The sequence below is a fragment of the Pleurodeles waltl genome, chromosome 5, assembly GCF_031143425.1.
Source record: "Pleurodeles waltl isolate 20211129_DDA chromosome 5, aPleWal1.hap1.20221129, whole genome shotgun sequence".
Classification (NCBI taxonomy): domain Eukaryota; kingdom Metazoa; phylum Chordata; class Amphibia; order Caudata; family Salamandridae; genus Pleurodeles; species Pleurodeles waltl.
In genome coordinates this window covers 1,798,062,980-1,798,081,048 of record NC_090444.1, presented here as the reverse complement: position 1 = coordinate 1,798,081,048, position 18,069 = coordinate 1,798,062,980, and the positions used below count along the sequence as shown (strand labels likewise).

At 46.6% G+C, this 18,069-nt stretch overlaps 1 protein-coding gene across 3 annotated transcripts in view; it reads left to right on the top strand.

The window, feature by feature from the left end:
* Positions 1 to 18,069, top strand: part of POLH (DNA polymerase eta) — a 76,154-nt gene that overhangs the window by 39,748 nt on the left and 18,337 nt on the right. For 2 of the 3 annotated variants that reach the window (XM_069236250.1, XM_069236248.1), the window contains exons 8-9: positions 8,285 to 8,408; positions 10,145 to 10,210. In XM_069236250.1, the coding sequence (XP_069092351.1) occupies positions 8,285 to 8,408; positions 10,145 to 10,210 (190 nt within the window). The remainder of the gene's footprint in view (positions 1 to 8,284; positions 8,409 to 10,144; positions 10,211 to 18,069) is intronic. The other variant, XM_069236249.1, reaches the window with a different exon arrangement.

Genomic DNA, 18,069 nt, shown 5'->3' with positions numbered 1-18,069 from the left:
GTACACCCTCAGCGGCACTGGGACGGCCGGGTGCAGTGTGCAAACACACGTCGGGTTTCCAATGGATTTCAATGGGAGACCAAGGGGTCTCTTCAGCGGTGCAGGCAGGCAAGGGGGGTGCTCCTCGGGGTAGCCACCACCTGGGCAAGGGAGAGGGCCTCCTGGGGGTCACTCCTGCACTGAAGTTCCGATCCTTCAGGTGCTGGGGGCTGCGGGTGCAGGGTCTTTTTCAGCCGTCGGGATTTTAGAGTCAGGCAGTCGCGGTCAGGGGGAGCTTCGGGATTCCCTCTGCAGGCGTCGCTGTAGGGGCTCAGGGGGGACAACTTTGGTTACTCAGTCTCGGAGTCGCTGGAGGGTCCTCCCTGAGGTGTTGTTTCTCCACCAGTAGAGTCAGGGTCGCCGGGTGCAGTGTTGCAAGTCTCACGCTTCTTGCGGGGATTGCAGGGGTCTTTAAATCTGCTCCTCTGGATACAAAGTTGCAGTCTTTGTTGAACAGGGCCGCTGTTTTAGGGAGTTTCTTGGTCTCTTGGAAGCAGGGCAGTCCTCTGAGGATTCAGAGGTCGCTGGTCCTGGAGAAAGCGTCGCTGGAGCAGGTTTCTTTAGAAGGCAGGAGACAGGCCGGTAGCACTGGGGCCAAAGCAGTTGGTGTCTTCTTTCTTCTTCTGCAGGGGTTTTCAGCTCAGCAGTCTTCTTCTTCGGTAAGTTGCAGGAATCTAAATTCTTAGGTTCAGGGAAGCCCTTAAATACTAAATTTAAGGGCGTGTTTAGGTCTGGGGGGGTTAGTAGCCAATGGCTACTAGCCCTGAGGGTGGGTACACCCTCTTTGTGCCTCCTCCCAAGGGGAGGGGGGTCACATTCCTATCCCTATTGGGGGAATCCTCCATCTGCAAGATGGAGGATTTCTAAAAGTTAGAGTCACTTCAGCTCAGGACACCTAAGGGGCTGTCCTGACTGGCCAGTGACTCCTCCTTGTTATTCTCATTATCTCCTCCGGCCTTGCCGCCAAAAGTGGGGCCGTGGCCGGAGGGGGCGGGCAACTCCACTAGCTGGAGTGCCCTGCGGTGCTGGAACAAAGGGGGTAAGCCTTTGAGGCTCACCACCAGGTGTTACAGTTCCTGCAGGGGGAGGTGAGAAGCACCTCCACCCAGTGCAGCCTTTGTTACTGGCCACAGAGTGACAAAGGCACTCTCCCCATGTGGCCAGCAACATGTCTCGAGTGTGGCAGGCTGCTAGAACCAGTCAGCCTACACGGGTAGTTGGTTTGAGTTTCAGGGGGCACCTCTAAGGTGCCCTATGGGGTGTATTTTACAATAAAATGTACACTGGCATCAGTGTGCATTTATTGTGCTGAGAAGTTTGATACCAAACTTCCCAGTTTTCAGTGTAGCCATTATGGTGCTGTGGAGTCCGTGTTTGACAGACTCCCAGACCATATACTCTTATGGCTACCCTGCACTTACAATGTCTAAGGTTTTGCTTAGACACTGTAGGGGCACAGTGCTCATGCACTGGTGCCCTCACCTATGGTATAGTGCACCCTGCCTTAGGGCTGTAAGGCCTGCTAGAGGGGTGACTTATCTATACTGCATAGGCAGTGTGAGGTTGGCATGGCACCCTGAGGGGAGTGCCATGTCGACTTACTCGTTTTGTTCTCATCAGCACACACAAGCTGGCAAGCAGTGTGTCTGTGCTGAGTGAGGGATCCCTAGGGTGGCATAAGATATGCTGCAGCCCTTAGAAACCTTCCCTGGCATCAGGGCCCTTGGTACCAGAGGTACCAGTTACAAGGGACTTACCTGGATGCCAGGGTGTGCCAATTGTGGAATCAAAAGTACAGGTTAGGGAAAGGACACTGGTGCTGGGGCCTGGTTAGCAGGCCTCAGCACACTTTCAATTCAAAACATAGCATCAGCAAAGGCAAAAAGTCAGGGGGAAACCATGCCAAGGAGGCATTTCCTTACAGTCACCATTAATTCTAGTCTTCACCAGTCAGTGACAGCCAGTGTCTCTATTAATACTATTACCCCCAGTCGCCATTAACATGTCTTCCTCAGTCCCCATTAGTACCACTGTCACCTGTCATCATCCGTACAACTGTCCCCAGACATGATCACAACCTGTGTCACCATCAGAACCTGTACCTTCTACTCACCATCACTACCAGGGACAACAGTCAACATCAATGTTAGTGCTCCAGTGCCATCACAAGTAAACCTAATCACTTTCAGTGCCATGTGACCTTCATCAGTTCCTCTAGTGACCTCACTGTCAAAGTCCCTAATCATCTAAAGTTGCGAATCCTGTATCACTATTAGTACCCCTCCTCCGAGTCACCATTGTGGTCAGTGCATCTAGTCACATTCCATACCACTTCCACCATAATCCTCATAAGAGCCCCCAATCACAACAGTACCACTATCACCAGGACTCATCCATGTCAGTACCCCAGTTACCATCAAAAGCACTACCTGGAGTCACTCTCACCATCAGTACTGCTGTCCCATTGACCATCAGTACCGGCGCCCCCATTCACAATCAGCTGCACTGCCTCCAGTCACCATCAGTCCGGTGCCCCAGTCACATCATTCTCTCGCTGCCTCCCAATCACCATTACATCTGGTGCCGCGTTCACCATCACTCACTGTGCCTCCCATTCATCATCAATTCCAGTGCTTTGTCACCATCACTGCCAGTGCCCCCTGTCACCATTAGAAGCCCTACTTCCAGTCCCTGTTAGCACCAGAGCCGCCCAAAACCCAGGCCCATCACAATCAATAGCCATATGCCCAGCCCAACTTGGTGCCAGTGTTGATATTTTAACGTCACATGCTTTCAGGTTGCTACTACTTTAAAAAAGATATGTTTCCTTGTGAGAGGCCAAAATGCACAAAAAATATTCCAAGGTCGACTCATAATATACTCACCCTGCAGGTAAGGATTCACAGAGCTATCCATCCACACCGCCACTGGAATACACCATATGTACCAGATGAAAAGTATAGTATCCTTTAATACCAAACATGTTTTGAACTAATATCTTTCCTATAATGTTTTAGTCTAATGCACGTTTTTCAAGACTAAGCTACCACCCAAATATGTGCTAGGCCAAAGAAAATAATCATCTTTGCGAAATCACATGCTCTAGTTCACTTTATTTTTAGTGAAAAACTTGTGACTAACCTGACTAGCCTGCAGGCCTACTTAATGCAGTGGGAGCTATGCGGAGCTGGACAAGGTGAAAAGCTGCAAGGAAAAGGGAAACTTGAGAATGCTTGCTGAATAAGTGCCATTATACACAAAGATACACGTACAGCCAGAGACAAACTCTCAAAAAGACAAGCTTACACATGGCAAACTGAGACCCAAACCTTGTCTCCCGTCCAACCCTTCCTTTGGCCAGCAATAAAAAAAAACTCTGACTTGGCCAGCACTGTCTGTATCACAGCACCCTTTTTAGGTCAAGACAGTGCAGCTGTCTAGTGTGTTAAAGACATCTTGAGAACATTCTGAAAGCTTCTCTGAGAATGTGTTCCACCTATCACTTACCATTGGATTTGTAACTCACATTTGGTTGGTTTCTATTTGCTGGCTTTATTTGTTGTAGGCTGCTAGCTTGATTCAATCCCTCTCGTATACCATACCATGTTTACAGAAATCTAACACTGGTAGAAGGATACAGTAATCAGGCCTTAAATCTTGTTCTTATCTTGTCACATTTGCTGTGCATTGAAAGACTGAGGTCAAATGTCAGGCTCTGTTTTCAGGTACAATTCTTTCTCAGACGTCAAAGTGAGCGAATTTGTGACAATCCTGCTGGTTACTAGGGGTGTGCTGGCGGAAGGCTGTAGGAATATATTTTTTATAGCATCCCACAAAATGTAAACGTCTATAAATGAACTTGCCAATATTTATGAATATATCCGAGTTAGGAAAACACAAATGAAGCACATTTTTTGGTAGTTCAGAAGTGTGGTGGAAACAAATATTTTGAAACAAATAAAAGAAATCAATACTCTAGGTGACGACATTTCCACACATTATCATTTGTGCGCTATTCACTGTTATCAGTAAAACTGTATGTCTGGACATATGTTATGGTCATTTCAATTGACGATGTTTTGTCTGTAACGGCGGTGCGCTACCACCCCGTGCATCCTCCACTGTACCCCACTTCACAACACTGCACTGCACTCCACTCAGCACCCCTCTAATGCCTCTGCACTCCATACCACTCTGCGGTACACCAGTGCACTACACTCTACACCAGTGGGTCCCAGCCTATAGTCCGGAGACCCCTGGGGTTCCGCGCTGCCTCCTCAGGGTGTCCACGACTGCTTAGAAATTTAAATTATGTTAACAGATTAAAAAAGCATATATAAATAAAGTGGCTAAATGTAGAATTGAAAACTTTAAAATGCATTGTAAATGTCAAGGAATTTGAATTTGGAGGCTAAAAATATAATTAGTGTCCTCAGATAGTCGTGAGGTAGAGCAGATGCATCAAACAGAATATAGTTTGGTTGATAAGTGGCTTCAATTGAATTTAGAAAGCTCCAACCTTCCTATTTTTTATCTAAATATTTTATTTGTATTTATATTTTTTTGCTAATTAAATAAAATGTGTTATTATTTGTGTATGCATTTGATGAAATCTTGTTTCTTTATTGGTCCCCAGATTCCAATAATGATGCACTGGGGGTCCCCATGTTCCAGTAATGATAAAGTGGGGGGGGGGGGACAGAATTCAAAAGTTGGAGAACTACTGCTCTACACCATTCCAGTCTAGGCCACTCCACACTGCTGTGCAGCACCCACACTGCGTCCATGCCACTGCACTCTATGCCAGTGCATTCTACTGTGTACCCCTCCACTCTACCCTAAGCCGCTGCACTCTGCCCCACTCCACGCCACTTCACACTAGACTGAAACCATCGAGTCTACACCACCGCTCTCTGCCACTCCACTCTACGCCACTGCTCTCTGCCACTCCACTCTACGCCACTGCAATTTACGCTGCACCACTCCATTTTATGCCACTTTACTCAAAACCAATGCACTCTATGCCACTCTACTCTAAACTATTGCACTCTACCCCAATCTACTCTGCACCACTGCACTCTACTGCTCCCTATGCTACTCTTCACCACTGTAGGTTGCACTACTGTACTCTACACTGCCCTACATCACTGCACTGTAAGCCGCTGCACTCAGCCACTCTAGGCTTATGCACTATATGCCACTCCACTTCACGCCAATGCACACTACACCACTTTAAGTTACTTTGCAGTCTATGCTACTGCATTCTATGCCACTCTTTGCCACTGCACTCTACCCTACACCACTCCACTCTGAAACAGTCAACCTTATGCTACTGCACCTTACGCCACTCCACTCTGCACCACTTCACTCTGCTCTGCACTCTGCCAATGTACTCCATGCCAATCTACTCTGCACCACTGCACTCTATGCCAATCTACTATACATCACTGCACTCTGACACTCCACTCTGCAACTGCGCTCTGTCACTGCACTCCACGCCACTCTAAACCAATGCACTATATGCCAATACACTGTACGCCATTCTACTCAGCATCACTTCACTCTACAGCACTGCAGTCTATGCTGCTCTACTCTATGCCACTGCACTCTACCCTGCAGCACTCCGCTCTATACCATTTCACTCTAAAACAATCGACCTCATGCTACTGCACTTTACGCCACTCCACTCTGCACTACTCACGCTATGCCACTTTACACTATGCCTCTACACTGCCAATGCACACTGTGGCAGTCTACTCTGCACCACTGCACTCTGCTCCACTACACCCTCTTTGCAACACTTTATGCCACTGTATTCTACTCTGCACCACAGCGTTCTACACCTATCTACTCCCCTCAAGTCCACTCTACACCACTGTACTGTGCGTCACTCTATACCACTTTACTCTATCTACCCTGCTCTATTCCACTCTACCCTGCACTACTCCACACCACTGCACTCTGCCACTCTACACTGCCTTATATGCCATTCAAATCTACTCTGCACTCTATGCTACTATACCCTGCAACACTCCACTCTACTCTGAAACAGTCTACTCTATGCCACTGCAGCACTCTACGCCACTCTCTTCTGCTCGCTACCACTGTACTCTATACTACTTCTCAGCTTCTCTACGCCATTCTTCACAAATTCACTGACACTACTCTGCAAGACTGCACTCAGTGCCACTCTACTGCACTTTGCTTCAGTGCATTACCCACTACACGCTGCTGTACATCACTCCACTCTATACTCTTGCACTCTGTGACTGCACCCTACGCCAACCCACTCTTCTCTGCACCACTCTACACCACTGTACTCATCCCTGCAGCACTCCACTCTGCGCCACTCTTCTTCACTCTGTGCCATTCCACTGAAACCTAAGCTGCACTATTCTACTCGGCCCCACAGTACTCTACTCTGCTCTAATGTACTCTGAAGCAGTGCACTCTACACCAATGCACCCCACACCACTTTACTCAAAACCAATGCACTCTACGCCAGTCTACTCTACACTACTGTAGTCTACACCACTTCACTCTAGGGAACTCTAATCCACTCTGCGAAACTCCACTGTAGGACATTATACTCCAGTCTGACACTGTACTCCATTAAACCCTGCTCCACTCCATCCCATTCCACTCTACAACACTGTGCTCCACTGTATGCCACTCTACGACACTCTGCAACGCTCTGCGCAACTCCCTCTATGCCACTTCACTCCACTCCATTCTGTGACCCACTCCTCCACTCTACCCCTTTACTCCACACTCTGCCACTCTACGACACTCTGCCAGTCTACAACAGTCTTATCCACTCCACTGTACACCACACTACGCAACTGCCTGTACGCCACTCAACGTTGCTTTACTCCACTGTATGCCACTCTACGACACTCTGCAACGCTCTGCACAACTCCCTCTATGCCACTTTACTGCACTCTATTCTGTGACACACTCCTCCACTCTACCCCTTTACTCCACACTCTGCCACTCTACGACACTTTGCCAGTCTACAACAGTCTTACCCACTCCACTGTACACCACACTACGCAACTGCCTGTACGCCACTCAACGTTGCTTTACTCCACTGTATGCCACTCTACGACAGTCTGCAATGCTCTGCGCAACTCCCTCTATGCCACTTTACTCCACTCCATTCTGTGACACACTACTCCATTCTACTCCTTTACTCCACACTCTGCCACTCTACGACACTCTGCAAGTCTTCTCCACTCCACTGTACACCACACTACACAACTGCCTGTACGCCACTCAACATTGCTTTACTCTGCTGTATGCCACTCCACTGACACTCTGTGCCACTCCACTCTACAGCACTCTACGCTGTTCCACTCTGACACTCTGCCCTCTCCATGACACTCCACGCCACTCTACGACACTCCATGCCATGCCACTCTCCCTTACGCCATTAACATTTAACCTGCTGAACAGCAACTATGCTGGTGTACAGCATGACTAAACCCCATTGGCAAAGTCAATAGCTCTTGCATAGGCAAGTCCTATTGGCTTTGTCAATGTTTGTTTAAATCTGGTTCAGAGAAATCCTGACTTGGTCACATGCCCAGTTAAGATGCAGTTGAGGGACCATGCTCGGTCTTGTACGCCATTCTCTGGATAAACCTGTGTGTGGTTCCCTTTATTAGGTGACAACAGTGCATGATTCTTCTTACTTTGGTTTGACTAACTAGCTCAGATGCTCCAATAATCCTAGTTTTCAGCTTCCAAAATCACTCTTGTTTTCCAAATCACGGTCTTCCATGGTCAGGCGGGTCCCTGCTGCATCCAGCTCCCCACCCACTCTAGGCTGTCCAGCTTTGAGGTCCGGTGCACGTCAGACTACCGCTGATGGTCCCTGGTCTTCTTCCTTGTCTGTTCCTTAGTCTGCCAGGTACATATTTGCCAATATGTTTGGCTTGGCCTCTGCCCAGCCGAAGAAGGTAATGGAAGCCTTTTTATGACACCTCAGTAGTGGCTGAAGAGAGACCGAGCATCACACCCTAAGCTATTTCCACCTTCCAGTTTTTGTCACTCAGGTGTCATCTAGCTCTTCACCCATCCTTCCTTCTGCCCACAGCACCCTCCTCAAATCTAGTTAAGTGGTGTGTATTTCAAGCCCTAGATCAAAAGCAGAGCCCAGGAGAGGGGGGGCGGACTGTACACTTATTTATTTTTTTGTATTTTATTTTTTTTGTAACTGATGACCAACTTCGCTGCCCTTTAGGTCCTGGCTCTACGATCTGTGCAGAGGGATTGACCATGATGAGATCAAACCAAGGCAGCTGCCAAAATCCATTGGCTGCAGCAAGAACTTCCCGGGCAAAACTGCTCTATCCACACGCGAGCAGGTAAGTATGCCCTGTGCACAGCTGCTTCTGTGGCCTATCAACTTTGTGGCGGTCGAGCTTAATTGAAGCTTTGATTTATACTACCATGAGCAGGCGATCGCCTTGACCAACTGATGTATTTTATTGCCTTCTGTGCTTTAATAATGTCATCATCTGGTAGATTGTCTCCCAGCTATGCAAGACCTGGTGGCTTGTCTCTTCTGTGCAGGTCCCTGATGTATTCTTTCCCTGCTTTTCAAGCCTATGGTGGATTGTATCCCAGCTCTGCCTACATATAGTGGTTTATCTCAGTCATGCAAGTAGCTGTTGGATTGTATTCCAGTTCTGAAACATTTTTAGTGCTTTGCTTTCCAGTCATGCAGGTCCCTAATGGATTGTCTCCCCAGTTAAAAGTGACAGATTGGGTTGTATCCGCAGTAAGTTATGCCCCCGCCTGATGTCTCCCAAGTGAAGTAGGTTGATGGCTGGATTTTCTCACCAGTCAAGTAATCTACTTGCAAGTTTCCCCATAGTTGGTAGGCCCTGGTTAACTGTCTTCCCAGTCCTACAGGGCCTAATTCTCTTTCCAGTCCTGCATATCCTCGGATCATTGTCTTCCTACCCAGCATTTCCTCAATGTATTGTGTTCCCAGGTCTGCATTGTCTCCCTAGTTGTGCAGACCCCTGGTGGATTGTCTCCCTTGTCACATAGTCCCCAGTAAGATCAGCCTTGTTGTCCTCTAGTGGCTTATTGGTCATGTCTGTGATTGACGGGTTGCCTTCCTACCACAGAAGCCCTTGGTGTATTTTCCGTCAAAGATTTGATGATCTGGTGAACTGTATCCTATGCATTCATCAATGTGGCTCATTGTCCTTCTGTTGTATAAATGCATGTTTCTTGTTCAGTGCATTAGTTGTATTCCATTTCAGCATTACATATCAACACTCAGGGGTCAGGTCTGTTGAGTTGCGCTCTGCAGTGCATGGAGAGGAATTTGACCAGCAGTAAGAATAAGTGGATTAACATCTTGCCTAAAAGATTTGTTTAAATAGACCTTTTTATATAGCACTACTAAACCGTCTGCAGTGATGGGCACTTCAAAATAATGATCTACAGTGCGGATAAGAGTTTTTCAGAACCACAGAGGGCGGGTCACTGAAGGATATAAACACATGTAGATGGCAGCCATTCAGCAGTAAAGCACAGAAAAGCTAAATTTGTTGTTTGCAACAGCTGGGCGCAAATGTATTGAGAATCTAGTTATCACAGAACGATAACTGATGCTTGAACCTTTGCTTGAAGTTTTATAATCAACATATTTTTTTTTAGCAGATGAATGCATCAGCAGCAAGATGTCTATCACCATATCAGGGTGTGATATCTTACATCAGGTTCAGTAGATGGTCCCATATCTTATATGGCAAGGTTAGAAGTGATACAGCATGTCTTAAATGAGTAGCGAGGGATTCAAGGACTACGGGCATTCTCAGAAAAATGCTTGTCCGCTAGATACTCAAGTCATCTACTGCTTTGCCGGACAGCATCACACATCCATATCTCAGCTCTGCTCCTCTCTACTGTCCTGTGCTGGTACTCAATCTCCAGAACGTGCTTGTGTGTGCTAGAGCTCCCCATAATCGCATTTTACACTGTGCGTCTCCGTACTGTGCCGCATTCTCTTTCCAGTGTTGCTGTTACCTTTGGGATGTGCTTCCTGCTATAAGGATTTCCATGTGTAGTTATGTTATCCTTTCAGGTGCAGTATTGGCTGATGCAGTTGGCTCAGGAGCTGGAAGAAAGACTTAAGAAAGACCGAGAACATGTAAGGAATATTTCCTTGTTGCAGGTGCAATTGCTTTCTAGTCCTAAAGTCACAGCATTTTCAGCTGCTGTTAAACAAGAAGCGGGCCTGGGTCCATGGAGAAGCGCCTTGGTCTAACTGCACAATGCATGCATGTTGGTGACCACTGGATTTCTTGGCCCAGAATTGTTAAGTAACCAGATGGTGTGTAGTGCACATTTTTGTTTTTGGTAGTCTGTTGACTGTTACTATCACTGAGTGGAGCCTGCATAGGTTTGTGGTGTGTTTTGTGTAATGTATTCCAACCCTATTCTCGGTTAGATGACTTTATCTCAATTTATTAAGCAGTGTGAATATGACTGAGGTGTTTGGCAGTGAAGGGTGATGAGAGCTTTGCCAATTGCTTAAGCATCTTCTAGGTCGATTGCCAAGCCCAGTATGGGGTGGGGGAGCGAGAAGAGAAAGGGAGTGAGGTGTTTTGTGGTGGAGAGTGTTAATGGGTACTGTCATAGCAGACTACATGGCATATCTGATCTCCTTTGTGTATACTTTAGCAGTTCTTTCCATTGTCTTCTACTAAATATTAATGTATAGTGTGTCATGATGGGAAGTTCCATAAGCACAGTGAGAGCTCTGGCATATCCATGCTGTGTTGGCTGTATGCAAGTTTGTCTCTCTAATGTGTTTTGTTCAGCATTTGAGTGTTTGTGGCCCCCTATGCTTTAGTATTTATTACTGTTTGGTGACATATGTTTAGGCTTTTTGCTTGCTTGTGAACTGTACCATGACTCAAAACTAGCTGGAGAGTCCACTGTTTTTGTGCTTACAACAGACAAGAAATCTGTTGTTACTGACATTGCTTTTACAAATGGGCTTACTACCTTACTACAAATCTATTTTTCATAATTCCCCTGGTAGGCAGATCTGAATTATCCTTAATAAATGACAAAATCATTACAAATATTTACCCCAACCTTCCCAGAATCTTGTTAGATCATACATGTGGATCGGACATTTGATGCTCTTTATTTTTCTGGTTAACTGTTGATATTTGTATAGTTGGTGTGTTACTGTTCCCCCAGGGGTGTCCATGTGTGAGCAGTCTGGAGGTGTTCATTGCACCACGTGAAGGAGTCTGCTATTTCTTGTTTCTCATTCTGTCCACATTTGGATTTGTCACAAAGGCTTTGGACTTCTTCTCCAACCAAGATTGATTAATTCCAGGAAGGTGCATGAAAAGCCTATCCTTTAATCTAAATAATATAGTCTTGATTTGTCATTAGAGAAGTTCGTATCGATTTATCAAGGCGCAGAGACTGAGGGAAAGATCCCTTCCCTTCAGATGAGTCCTTTTGTGTTTTTACCTTGCATTATTCTGCTGTTTGCTGCACAGCAGTGAGTCACATTAGTGTCCTAACCTTTTAGACATTTTCCCTTCTGTATGGTCCACTTGTCGGTGGCCTTCGGTACTGGGACCCATCCCACCCTGCCCAAGTCAAGTCTGCATGAAATCTTGGTTTCATTTTCCTCCAGGACTTGGCTTTCTCTGAACAAGTTGCCTGTCGGCCCCCATGGCCGGTTTTAAAGCGATATGAACAGTGCAGCCTCTCCTAGCGCTGAACTCGAATTGGGGGAAGGGGGCCAGCACTGTGTATAGAAATGACATATTTGTATAACTGTGTGTGCTGCAGAGTTCCTTATGTGGCCAGAAGTTTTCTGGCAACAATAAACATGTCATGATCACTCTGGTGATTAATGTTCCTGCTGGAGAGCGAGAAAGTGGACTTTTTTCTTAGTGGCAGTTTTGACTCATTAAGTAGCACAGCGGATTAATGCTCCTTCTGCAAAGAACATGTACCAGGAGGACACAGAAGTATAATTTATGCGGATAGCTCAGTGGGTTACTGCTTTTGTAACAAAGATCCTTTAGTTACTTACAGTTCAGAAATTATAATTATAATCTAGCCCAGTGAACTATAAACTGTCATAAGAGTTGCATGCAAACTGCATGGTATAGGTTAGAAATGTATGTTTTTCTCCGATATTTCATTATTCAGATGTTGCTAAAGTTTGAACAGGTGACATCCTTGAGTTTGTGCTTCTCCAGACCAAACACTCTTAAAATATATTTCTTGCTACTGTAGATGACATGATTTCTACGCCCTATCATTCTCATTGTGTGATGTAAAGTGATCTGACACCCTACACTGGTACAAGTAGCACTATAGAACAAATGAAATGCATGTGAGAGAGGAGCTACGAAGAGATATGGAGCACTGATGAAGAGCAGTGAGAGAGCCTGAGGAGAAGAAGGTCCTGGGCGCGTCAAAAAAAGATTGTTGCACTGGGCACCACCACAGCTAAAGCTGCCTTGCCACCACCTTTATTAACTTGGGGTGTGTTGTAGAATAGTTCCTCTTCCTCCATCTGGTAGTTGAGACATTGATTCGGCTAATCATGATATCTCCAGTTTAAAATGGCAACTTCCCTATCTCTCTCCCAGCCTTCTAGTCCTTAAGAAGGCAGCTGCCTGACTGGTCATGGGTCTTGCTGGCCAAGCATCTGTCACCTCGAACTTCACAAGAATCGAGTCCAGTGAGGCAAAGTGATTTGTTTTCAGTGCCATATATTGTTGACACAGTTGTCTCCTCTTCTCTTCCAAATAAAGGACATTTCTCTGGCAATGCATTAGTTCATCTGTTCCTCCCAGAACCATGTGTTGCACCTCAGCATGTCTTCTCCCTGTTCGCAACATCTGAACAATGTTTACTTTTGGTGTATCCTGCTCATTCCTTGCTGCCAAACATTGGAAAACTCTACATTGGAAAATATTTTATTCATTAAAGGTCTTCTCTCTCTTTTGGCTGCCTTCGGTGCATACAGCAGTTCAGTAAACTGCCCACGGTTTGGGAAAATCATCCAGACACCAACTGCTCCCCTTGCTGTGATTATAAAGCAATTGCAGGAGAGAGGCCGGGTGGTCCCGAAGGATCTAAGGAGTCAACAATAGTGACTGGGGTGCATGCAGTAGTTTGTGCATTAGTTGTTTTGTATTTGCAGCAAGGCAACTTCATGAACACTCTCAATCTGAAGGACGCGTACTACTGCATACCTATCCGTCCCGCTCGCCTCACCTACACAAGTGATAAGTGGCCATTGGGACAGAAAGTGCCTTTGCATGGTAATGGATGTGTACCCCTGCCCTGAGTGCCCAACTGCACTGTTGTCTGGATCCCTAATGCAGATTTTTGTTGTCATAGGCAAACACAGATCATGCATGTGCGCCATGACGTAGGTCTTTCTCACAAATTGTGGTCTTGTGGACATGCAAGGGCACCCAACGTGCTACCCTCATAGTGGTGGAAGGCTATCGCTTTCACCAGGAGTTAGACAGTACAAGCTCAGCAGTGGCAGCATACCATGTAGTGATCAAGAGTGAACAGGTTTTTTTAAACCTGCATCACTGGAGTGAGGCTTACATGCACACTCACCTTTTTAAAGTTCCGCTGCTGTGTGCTTAACTCGCCCCTTGGCCTACATCAGTTAAATGTAAAGTGCTGCATGGTGCAGGAGTAGTGACTCTGCACTGGTTGTATGTACGCTTATGAAGGGTTCAGTACAGGAATAGAGCAGTTGCACAGTGCGTACATGGTGAGTGCATGTACTGGGTGTATGTTTACCTGCAAGAAGTACTATACCTGAAGGGTGTAGTGTTGTGCAGTGCGGGCATGGTAAAGGGTGTGATGGCAGGATGGTGTGCTTGCAAGTGGCAAACCATGGCACAATTCAGAAAGGCTACAGTACTGAGCAGTGCATGCAGAGTGAATTTCTGTGCTGAATGTATGTGTGCCTAGGGTGACACTACACATCGAGGTAGCAGTGCTGGATAGTGTGTGTGTGTGTGTGTGTGCGCGCTGTGTGCATACAATAAGTGCAAGTGTGCCTGTAATGCAGCTTAAATGGAGGACCATGGGTTCCATTTTGGGAAGCTCACTCTTGCCTGGTCAAGGCACGAGGCGGTAGAGGACTCTCCATGTGCACTTCAAAGTGTGCTCTCCAATTAAGTGAGATCAGGAAGGGGTCTGTGCTAATAAGGAAAAGAGTAGGTATGGGAGCCCGGGATTAACCTTTAGATGGCACATATCATGGTGGCTGACATCCAGGTGTGAACTCTAGTCATGGCCTCTGTTGTGGGACTATCAGCTTCGGAGTCTCTCCTGCTGTGACAGAAGGCTTTCCAAGAGAGAAAGAAGTATGTACTTCAAAAAAAGCAGAATCCCAAGATAAAACCTCAAAGACTCAGGCCCTAAATCACATTTGAGGAAAGTTGAGACCTCAAAGATTTTTATCCGCCAAGCAACAGACAGGCTGTGTGATAAGAGGAAAGCTTCTCAAGGCTTCTGCCTGTGACTGAAACTGGGCCCAAGACCTGCTAATCTCCCTGCTGGAGTGAGTAAGACCGATTACAGGCCTGTTGGGCCCCAGGGGACTCGCTGCTAAGAGTGTTGCGGCCAACACAATTTTTACTGTTTTCTAAGTCGGAGTGGACTCCTGAGTTAAGGCTTAGTAGTGAGCATTCCCTGGATGCAGACCCCAGTGAATGGTGAATAGCCCCGATCACTTTATGAAGAGCAGGTGGGACAAGGGGGAAATGTGTTGTTGTTTATTGATGTCGTTACATTTCTTTGAATGCGTCGATTTAGAAATAAAATCCATATTTTTATTATAAAAATAAGTATTTGACTCAAGATTGATGTATTGGCACTGCTGTGCGTTATGAGTTGTGTTCACTAATCTGTTCCCCGTCCCAGGGAGCCTTTGGGTGCTCGTTTATGTCTACCACTGAGAGTCAAGTGCAGAAGGGGTGTTTGGCCCAGTTACTCAGGATCCATAGTAGGGCGGATTCCCGAACATCAGCAGTAAAAGACCTCATCTCTCACCTTTAGGCCCAGTAGCCCCTGCGTGCCCCGTGGCCCACTGAAAGGGTTTCTGGCAGTGGCTAGCATTATTAATTCAAAGGATTTCCATTCAGTGTCACCACACCTCCAAGGGTGTTCACCAAATGCCTGGGTATAGTAGTCTCCAATCTCGGAAGAGAGGGCATTCGTGTGTTCTCCTACCTCAGTGTTTGTCTGATAAGAGCACAGGCAAGCAGCAGTGCCTGGCACTCTCCTAAACTACCATTTTTATATTTCACAGGTTGGTCTCCAAAAATGCCACCAAATCCTATTTGCAGCACCTTTAGATTCACCCCTTCTTGGGAGCCATTCTCAGTTCAGTTACCAGCAAAGCCTACCCCCAGCCAATGCAAAGTAGCAGCACTCCAGAAATGACTGCCTCTTTTTTAGCCAAATTGTCAGCTTGCAGAACATTGATGCATTTCCAAGGGATGATGGCCTCGCATAGGCACAGTCCCCTTTACCCCACTGCATGTGTCCTCTCCAGCAGTGCCTATTGGCAAAGTGGTCACAGATAAAGGGTTAATGGGAGGATCTAGTGATAAGGGCCTGCTCCCATTTCTCTCTGCTCCCATCACTCTCTGCAGTGGTGGAGCAGTAAAAAAAACGGTTACATGGCCAGCCCATCACTACAGACACTTCACATTCATGATGGAGAGTACATCTACAAGACCTAACAGTTCAGGGCTTGTGGTGAACTTGGCAACAGGGTCTCCACATAAACTACCTTGATCTTCTAGCCATCCAGCTAGCTCTCAAGGCCTTCCTTCAGATCATCCAGTTCAAAGTGTTCCTTATAAAGACAGACAGTACGACCACATGTACTATCTACAAAAGCTGGGCTACACACACTTCCCATAGTTATTAGCACTGTCCTTGAATATTTGGCATTGAGCAGTTCACCATCGGATACTCCTCCTAGCAGACCTGCTCAGCAATGTGCAGCAACAATTCCACAAATGGGAACTTCAGCTGCAATTCCTTCTCCCATACTTCCATCAGTGGGAGGGGTCCACGAGGTGACTACCTTGCCACCACACCAAATCCACTCCTTGCGTTTGTGGGCAGAAAGCTTTGGCTTCCTCACTCTCATCCGGGTGTCTTCCACCTGGGGGAGACCTGTGGGTCTCGACCTTTCTTAAGTTATCTGTTAGACCTCAAGGGAAGCTCCCCCAACAGGCCAGACCTTCTCACGCAGAATCATGCACCCTATCCCTAGGCATGTCAGCCTAGCAATCCGGCTCCTGAGGTTCTAGATTTTGATTACCTCAACATACCTCAAGAATGCATGGACATTCCAAAAGAAGCACACAGACGCACTACGCATGCCTCTTGTGCCGCCAAGTGGAATAGGTTTGTCTACTATTGGATTCCAGAGCACCTGGACGCCTTAGGCCTGCTGTCCAAGATATTGTCTGTTACCTTGTTCACTTCCAGAAGTCAGGCCTGGCTCACACCTCCAAATGCCTGCACCCAGCTGCTATTGCTGCATACACACTTCCTTATTTCTTTAGTTGGAATCCCTGCCATCAAAGCTTTTGAGGTGGGTCCTAAATGTGTTCTTGGCTAGTGTTCCACCCCCAAACCCAGTCTAGAACCTTAATGTTGTCCTCACCAGACTTTTGAGCCCTCCTTTTGGACGACTACACTCATACCATTTACAATTCCTGTCTTGGAAGATTGCCTTTCTGGTTGCTCTTATATCGTTGAGGCGTGTCAGCAAGTGACAGGCCTTCACCTTTAAGGAGTCTTTCTTCCAAGTCCACGATTACAGTGTTTTTCTTAAGACCAACCCCAAGTTCCTTTCAAAGGTGGCATCCCTTTTTCAGCTGAACCAAACCATAGAACTACCCTTCTTTTTTCCTAAATCAGATTCAGTAGCAGAAGGGGGTCTTCATAATCTTGATGTAATCTGTGCCCTAATGTACTTCATTCACAGGACCAAATCTTTCCGCAGAATACAGCAACTTTTCGTTGCATTTGCTAAAACTGAGGCCATCCTTTATCAGAGATGAGTATAGCCAGGTGGATTGTCACCAGGCATCCAAACCTGTTTTGTTATAGCCAAGGGAACTTTGCCTACCCATCCTAGCCACACATACTATGGTTGACAAATGCTATATACCTTGTAAGCATCTATTCACAGCATGTAAAGCTGTAGAGCCAAAAGCGCCCACCTGCCTCTGTATGAGCCAGTGTTTGATGCAGGTATTCTTTTTTCATCTACATATTTAAAGTGCTATATACAACTTTACACATGGTCACCAAAGTTGTTGAATCTGCAACTCCATCAATACACTTAACCACTGTGTGAAAAAGAATCTAATAATGCAGTCGATACCTATGAGCATTGCCATCTAAGGGAGGGGTTGCTATACCTTATGACTCGAAAGACTTCTTCAAAGAAAAACAATTTGCAAACATCCAAGCTCAACACTAAATGTCAGGAGTCCACAACTCAAGCAACAGCCTTCCATTCAGCCACTATCTCCCACTCATGCCCGGAACCATAATAAGACTTTGGAGCTGACTCTAACTCTGCCCCAGAACCCGAAACAGCCGCCCAAGATCAGACCACGTTAGGTGCTGACGGCTCCCTCACCAGCATCAGTTTCTCAGTGGCGGCGCCAATGGACTCTTCGAAGCGGGTCTCGATGCTAAGTATTTTTTTGGCTTAGAAACAGATACAGCCTTCGACGTCCAATCATCCGTCCATGGCTCATTCCACAGCGGACTTCGCGGAACAGGGCCTCCCAAATCTGTAGCACCACCAGGAGGAATTTGACACTAGGCAAGGTTTCTGCTAAACCACAACCAAAGGTTCAGGAGACTCTTCCTCGTAAATGGAACCTTACTTTTGAGGAGCAGCATGTTCTGGAGCTTCCTCCATCTTCAAAACTAAGAAACATCAAGAGAGGGGCA